General features: G+C 38.9%; 1 protein-coding gene across 1 annotated transcript; it reads right to left on the bottom strand.

Annotated features, from left to right (window-relative positions):
• Positions 1-627: 627 nt before the first annotated feature.
• Positions 628-3,674, bottom strand: LOC123922044. The gene is made up of 5 exons (XM_045974789.1): positions 2,057-3,674; positions 1,908-1,978; positions 1,738-1,833; positions 1,330-1,668; positions 628-1,251 (listed from the first exon to the last, which is right to left on the bottom strand). Exons 1-5 carry the CDS (start codon positions 3,672-3,674, stop codon positions 628-630), a joined length of 2,748 nt encoding a protein of 915 aa, XP_045830745.1.
• Positions 3,675-7,335: the final 3,661 nt, after the last annotated feature.

Genomic DNA, 7,335 nt, shown 5'->3' with positions numbered 1-7,335 from the left:
TTGGTAATACTGAGTTCGAATGGACGCCAGTTTACGTTGTAGCATTTCCTTATCACTAGCAAGGTGCTCGACTCGCTTCTGGACAGCTAAACCCTCACTGTAGTGTTGGATACCTTCACGTGCTAGCTCATCAAGCTTAACCTTTTGTGCTTCGATAGCCACTGCAGCTAGCTTTTCCATCTTAGCCTCTTCCTGTCGAACCTTTTCCTTTAGCGCTTCGATTTCAGACTGCCATTGAGCAATATTGTTCTCACAAGCCACAAGTTGCTCAAGGGCTTCATCAGAGGCAGCCTTGATAGTTGTGACCTCTGCATTGCAACTATTAGCTTGCTCGAAATGTTGTTGCTGGGTGGCAAGCAGAGATGTTAAAAGGCCGCTAGTCCTGGTTAGGAGCTGAGATTGACTAATGAATTGTTCTAAAAAGGTTTCAGCCTGAGTTACTAGAAGGAACATTGCTTCGTCAGTCCTTGGGTTTTGCAGCTTGCGAAAAAGGGCTTTGATGTTGTAATATATGGAAGAGTTACGCTCAAGCAGGCCCAACATATCCCCATCAAGAATTTCTCGCCTGAACCTGATTTCATGCTCAAACTGTTCTTGCTCAAGTACATCTCCGTTACCCTCTGTGTCCTAAACAGCGGAGCTAGAGGTGCCATGGCTTGATAAAAGCTTGTTAAGTGCGTCGACTGGAGTTAAATCTTTTAACTCTTTAGCAAGTTCAGCTGGCAGGACAACAGTGGGAAGTGGCTTCGACACGGAAGTTCCCTCTTCACCAAGTGAATCACCAATATAGGAGTTCCCATCTTCAGAGTCGAAAGTGCCAGCACTGGGTGAACTAGATTCATGGTTTGACCCACTTGGTTGTGGTTGATTGGTAGTGGAGTGCTCACCATCAACTGTTGGCCTTTGTTCAATACTAGCAATAGGGTCAGCTTGAAAGTTGGTTGGAGGATCATTATTGGCCAATACTTGGGCAGGATGTGTCGAAGGGTTCGGTTGTGGTAGGTTTCGATCGAGTTGGTCTTCTTCATTGTTAGGCTTAAGATTGTCATCTTCGAAAGCGCGGTGAGGCGAGCTAGGAGCCTTGGGCGGTGATGAGGTTTCAGTAGGAATGGCCGTTTCGAGAGGCTGAGGAGATGAGATTTTTTCTGCAACATCTTCAGGATGCGCATCGCTTGGTCCTTCGACCACCCCCTCAGCCGCTTTGCTAAGAGCAGGCTCATCCTGAGGAATAACTTGAGCAGAGTTTTGTGGCTGAAACAAACAAAACCATGAAAGAATGAGTAACACAGTCAAAAGCTGGAGAAATAACAAGAAGTAAGAATGGCTTACTTGGGTTTGAGGGGTAGCAGAAGCTTCAGGTTGTGGAGTTGTTTCTTTTGCAGTAGCAGAAGCCTCGACAACAGTAGCTGCAGCAGGAGATTTTTTCTGCTTCTTTTTCTTCCTCTCCGATTGTTCCAAAGGAGGGTCCTCAGGTGATGCCAGAGTATCAGGTTGTGCCTCAATCTCAGAGGACTTGCGCTCAGGAGTACTTTCTTGGTTGGGTTGGTGTTCTTTCTTCTTCTTCTTCTTTTTCTTTTTCTCATCAGTAATGGGTTCAGCACTAGGAAAAAGATCTTGAGTGGTAGCAACGTTAGTCTGCTCGGGGATGGTCGAGAGAACAGGAATATCCTGCAAGCCACAGCTCCGTAAGTTCGCAGGTAAGAAAAAGAAGAGAAAAGTCTTTTGCTAAATAAGTACCTTATCTGGAGCACTCGAACAAGTGGCAGGAATAGGCCTTTGTTTCTTTGAAACAGAAGGAGTTTCGGTTGAAGGAGGCCTCTTGCGTGAAGCAATCTAGAAAGGGCATATCAAAGTTAACATAGAAATCTTACAGAAGTGTGAGAAGCCACAAGAAGGTAAAAGCCTACCTTTAGTTCAACCTTAGATGGTGGAGGAAGAGGCTTGCTAGAGTTGCTGGAACCCGCCTTCGACTTACTCCCTGCATCGAAGAGGTGCGCATAAGAGAAAAGCACGCAAGGTAAAAATTATGCAAGTAAAAGTAGAACCAAAAGAATACCTCTGGCGTTCAATTTCGACTTAATCTTGTTCAAAATAGATGAGTCGAACCCATTAGAGATAGCGGTAAGCAAGGCAGTCTTGTCGACCAGGCGTCCTTCATAGTGTCGAGACCACCAGGTAAAAAATTCCCTAGTGCAGGCATGTGAGGGAGCGAAGTCGAATGGGGTAAGCTCATAAGAAGGCTGATTGAAATGGTTCAAGAATGAATGGAACTGTGGTTCTGTCATGCCATGCTTGCCTAAACAAACCTCCCTCTCTTCCAAATATATGCTCTTAGGGAGTATTTGAGTTAAGCCAAATTGGCGAGACACCAGGTTTGGGAAGTAACCAACTAACCCAAAATCTCCAGAGGTCAAGCCAATTCGACAAGACAAGACTGTAGGCATCAAGTAAGCAGTCCAAATGTTGTTGGTTACCATCTCGAATTCTGGTGGAGAAGGAAATCTGTGAGTAAACCAAGGAGGACCAAGTGGTCTATCCACAAAGGGAGCAAAGCTAGGCTTGAACTTCTTCAGGCTGAGAAAAGTATTAAAATACTGTTGGAAAGCTACATCATAACCAAGGCCTCTTTCCCTAGGCACCATCCTCGCCAACCTTGTGCCTTCGACTCGACGTGTTCTCGATTCCTCATAGTATGGCTCAGGTAAGAAAAGGTCAAGTTCAGCATGAAAAGTGGCAGTTAACCATAATTGCAGCAACCAAAAAGGGCCAGCACCTAAAAAGGTAGATCCATCGCCTGTTCTTTTAAGGTGTTCACAAGCATCCCTCATGGATTCATAAAGACATCCAAGAATAAGCCGAGCGAAGTTGAATTGCTGGCATTCATGTAATTGAATAGCCATAGGGATGAATTTCTTGGCTACTTGGAGAGATTGAGTGCAGAAGACATACTGCGATAGCCATAAGGTTAGGAAAGCAACGTGTTCTCCGTCACTTACTTCATCGCTAGTCTTTCGATTTTCCACGATGTATTTAGAGTAAGACTTGTTTCGAAAATCAAATTTGATGGTGTCGGAAGCTTTGCAAGGATCATAAGTGTCGCCAAGAGGCGATAAGCCAGTAATGGCAGCAACATCCAGCAGTGTAGGAGTCATCATGCCACATTCGAAGTGGAAGGTGTTGGTAGAGGACTCAAAGAAGTGTAAAGCCGCAATAATCATCTCTTGTTGGTATTTAAGGCCTGTCCGAGAGAGCTGAATAAGGTCATAAATACCACAAGCTTGCCAAATATCCGCTTTATCACGTTGTACCCTGTCTAACCAGCTCAGGTATTGGTCATTCAAAGAAGGAGCCGATCGAAACACTCTGTTAGGCGCCTTGATATAGCTAAAGTTATAGGGTTCACTGATGAAAACCCTAGGAGCACAAGGTTTATAAACAGGAAAAATAGACAAAACCTTGGAATTCCGACTTTTATCACTTGGTTTGGGTCCCCCAAACGCATGCACAAGATTATCAACAGAATAAGGAAAGATCAATTGAGTTTCCCAAAACTTTTGCAAGTCTAGACGCAACGATGGTTCTGGAACCACATCCGTATCGTAAGAAGAAAGAGTGGCGGCGGTCCACTTACCGGCGGAAGGAAGGATTTTTCCAACATTTGGACCTGACGCCATTGATGAAGGTGTAAAGATGGTGTAAGAGAACGGATTAGGGTTAAATTTGGGAATCACCGGTTGTTTGAGATAGTTGAGGAGAATTCAAGTGAAAAGAAAAGTAATAACTTGGTGATAAACAGAAAGGTGAGAATAAGAAGTCTTTTTGAAAGCAAGAATTCAAGAAAAATCGCAGAAGATGAAGAAGAAGATGAACAGTTGACAGAGCGAAAGTTGGAGAAAAACTTAATAAAGGGAGAATTTGGCTATTTATAGAGGCACGCGGATTGAGGAAAATAACAAATTTTTTTTTTAACTTCCTGTGGTGACAAGTGTCCAAACCCCTTGATAGGTGGGAATAAAAAACAAGTTTTGGAGCCAATCCAAAGTTTTGAATGGCAACTTAAACGATAGGAGAGAGAAATGGAAAAGAAAGTTATCCATTAGTACCTTCAAAAACGCCACTTCCTCTTTCGATAGACACAGTCGAAAATGGCTTTTTTGGGGGGCAATTTGTTGGATATAAATTTGGTATTTATCAAATATAATTGGTGGGTCCAATATTTATTTGGAGGTGATATTGTCAAAATAAAACTTTCAAAGTTGGCGTCGAAAGCCAACTAGGTCGAAGCCAAAAAGCGCTTCGAGAGATATGGATAACGCGTCCAATTTTGGTTTTGCCAGGAAGCTATCGAAAGCGCGAAATCGAACCGATGGAGAGTTGGGCCAAGCCCAAACAAGGAACAACGAACGGCCCAAGAGGTCTTGGCGCGCGCTGAAGGAATGAAAGATGAAAGTGGAGAACGTGGTCGACGTGGCAAATGGAGGAGCGTCCAGATGATCGAGAAACAGTTACCACTTTGTAGTAGTATTTATAGTAGTTTTTCATTCAGAACAAGGGTCACAAAATTTTATACAAACACTCTCTCTAAAATTCTAAGTACTCAGCGATCGAACGAACGGAATTCAGAGGAGAAATGTATGTTTTGTGAACCATCTTTATTTGTAATTGCTTTTCATTCAATGCAATTTGCTTTCCAGTAATTTTCTCCAAGTTTAAATTCAGATACTTGCTCGAGAAACTGCTACTTCGAGGCGATTCGAATTAGTTTCTCTTGTATGCTTTAAAACATTTTAATTCCTAAGTGTTTGTTTCCTTGTTAAAACGAACATTCAAACAGTTTTCTTAAAACGAATAAACACAAAATTGTCCTGAGATTTACTAGTTGATCTCGCGAGTTTAAATACTTAAACTAGCGGTTGTTTACCAAATTCTCACGTAAACACAAATATTAAAATTTCCACAGAAAAGAATTAATGTTGTAGTTTTTTTTTTTATGAATCGAAACAAGGTTCTAGCTCTGTGGCAGGAAGCAAATGAATGCATTGTTTCCAATGTTGTAGCTCAGGAAATCTTCTGTACTCTTTTTTTTTTTTAACATGATAAAAGAAAAATAAAAAAGAACGAAAGAAAAAGAGAACTGGACTAGATGGTGGTTGATGAAGCACAATTAGATTATTTAAGTTATTAACACATATTTTCGCTAAAATATGCACAAGCATTTTCTTTACAAGAATATGTTGAAGAGGTATTGGGCATGTTTGTTTGAGATTTAAAAAAAAAATGATTTTTTTTTTGAAAAAAATTATTTTTTATAAAGATTTTGAAAAAAATCTAAAACTATTTGTCGTTTGTTTACAACCATTAAAATCTATTTTTTTAAGATGGTGAATGGTAAAAAAAATAAATTTTGATAAAAGCTATTGAAAATAGATTCTCATTTTGATGAAAAAAATGATTTTATTACTAAAATGATTTTTGAAAAAAATCTGAAACAAACACAAGTATGATAAAAAATAGATTTTTTTTTCTCCAAAAAAAATAATTTTTTTTGGAGAAAAATCTGAAACAAACAGGCTCATTGTTCAATCTTTCTGCATGAATATATAGGGCCTGTTTGTTTAAGATTTAAAAAAATGATTTTTTTTGAAAAAAATCATTTTCAAGAAAATAGATTTTCTTGAAGAAAATAGATTTTCTTGAAGAAAATTTAAAACTATTCTCTGTTTATTTAGAATCATAAAAATCTATTTTTTTAAGATGGTGAGAGATGATGAGTGATAAAAAAATGGATTTTTTACTAAAATCATTTTTTGAAACAAACACAAGTAAGATAAAAAAAAATAAAAAAATTTTATAGAAAAAATAAATTTTTTTGATGAAAAATTTGAAACAAACATGCCTATAATCCTCCAATAATCTCCATCTCATTAATTTAATGATGATATTTAAATCTTCCACCTCAAGCTGAACACTTGTAATGAATCGAAAAGCACACAACTTTTCTAAATCGAGCTTTTGCCAACATAATTGAAGCGCTTGAATTTTTGCATGAAGAATATTGACAATTCAATGCATGATTCCATAAATTTGATTGTTCCACACATTTGTTAAGGCATCCTTTCAATCGGTTCGCTAGTAACTTAGATACCACCTTATACAACACGTTACAAAGGGAAATAGGTCTCGGCTCCTTCATAGAACTAGGATTCTCACACTTCGTAATTAAGCAAATGTTGGTTTTATTAAGAGAGGATGGGAAGTAACCTCTTCCCAACCAATCTTTTACTGCCTGAAAAATATCATTTCCGCACAAACTCTGAAAGTGCTGATAAAAAGCTAGATTTTTTTTTGATAAGTAAAATTTGAATTATAAGGAGTACAAGGGGTACTCAACCCTTACAATTCAAGAATAATCACATTAAATACAATCAAAGCAAGCTAATGGATTATTGCACCATTCTGAGAAAACAACATTAACATCACTACCTCGGCCTATGAACCAAAACCAAGAAATATAAATAATTTGGTCCACTAAAGTAGCTATATTAACATGTTCACCTTTAAACAATATATTATTGCGCATACGCCATATGCTCCATGTCGTCGCTAACCAAATAACATGTCGGAATCCTTTGCTAAGTTTACCTCTTGCAATGTCTCCAAACAAAATAAAATGTTGAGGGATATCTTCAAAAGATAAGCAGTTTCTGTCCATCCACCTAAATATGTTATGCCACACTTGTTGAGTCACTTGACAATTGAAAAAAATATGTTGAGAATCCTCCACCTCCCTAAAGCAGAAAATACAACATCTCTCATAATTATTGGTGATAATACCTCTATTGAAAAGAGTCTCCCTTGTTGGTAATTTATTTAATAACAACCTCCAACCAAAAATGCTAACTTTCGTCGGAACATTATTATTCCAAAGATCCTTCAAAGCTGACAATGTTTTTGGCTCAATTTCCACCAAGTTAACTCTCTTCAGCAGAACCGCATAAGCGGATTGAACTGAAAAAATACCCGCCGTGTTCGGGATCCACCGGCGTCTATCAGCAATGTTCCTGCAAGGCTGCACCTGTTCCAATAGTAAAAATAATTCTGCAGCTGCTACAGTTTCTGTTTCGGTAAGCAGGTCTGTCCAATCAAGCTTCCACGACCAAATATTATTATCTCATGTCCCCATGGTCGAAATAGTGGCATTTTGATGAACTGTTTTTACGAACAAAGCGGGATACAAGTCACAAAAAGGCTCCATTCCAAACCATCTTTCATTCCAAAAACTTATGTCTTTCCCATCTCCGAGTACGATACTAACATTATTACCAAACCAATTAC

Source organism: Trifolium pratense, linkage group LG4, assembly GCF_020283565.1.
Source record: "Trifolium pratense cultivar HEN17-A07 linkage group LG4, ARS_RC_1.1, whole genome shotgun sequence".
NCBI lineage: Eukaryota > Viridiplantae > Streptophyta > Magnoliopsida > Fabales > Fabaceae > Trifolium > Trifolium pratense.
This window is presented reverse-complemented; position numbering and strand designations above follow the sequence as displayed.

What these genes read in the sequence shown, in the direction of transcription:
- LOC123922044 (XM_045974789.1), bottom strand. Translation starts at nt 3,674, where the DNA reads ATGGCGTCAGGTCCAAATGTTGGAAAAATCCTTCCTTCCGCCGGTAAG. An exon ending in CATCTAAGGTTGAACTAAAG is followed by an intron (nt 1,834 to 1,907) that starts GTAGGCTTTTAC and finishes TGCCCTTTCTAG; the next exon opens with ATTGCTTCACGCAAGAGGCC. An exon ending in GTTCGAGTGCTCCAGATAAG is followed by an intron (nt 1,669 to 1,737) that starts GTACTTATTTAG and finishes TGTGGCTTGCAG; the next exon opens with GATATTCCTGTTCTCTCGAC.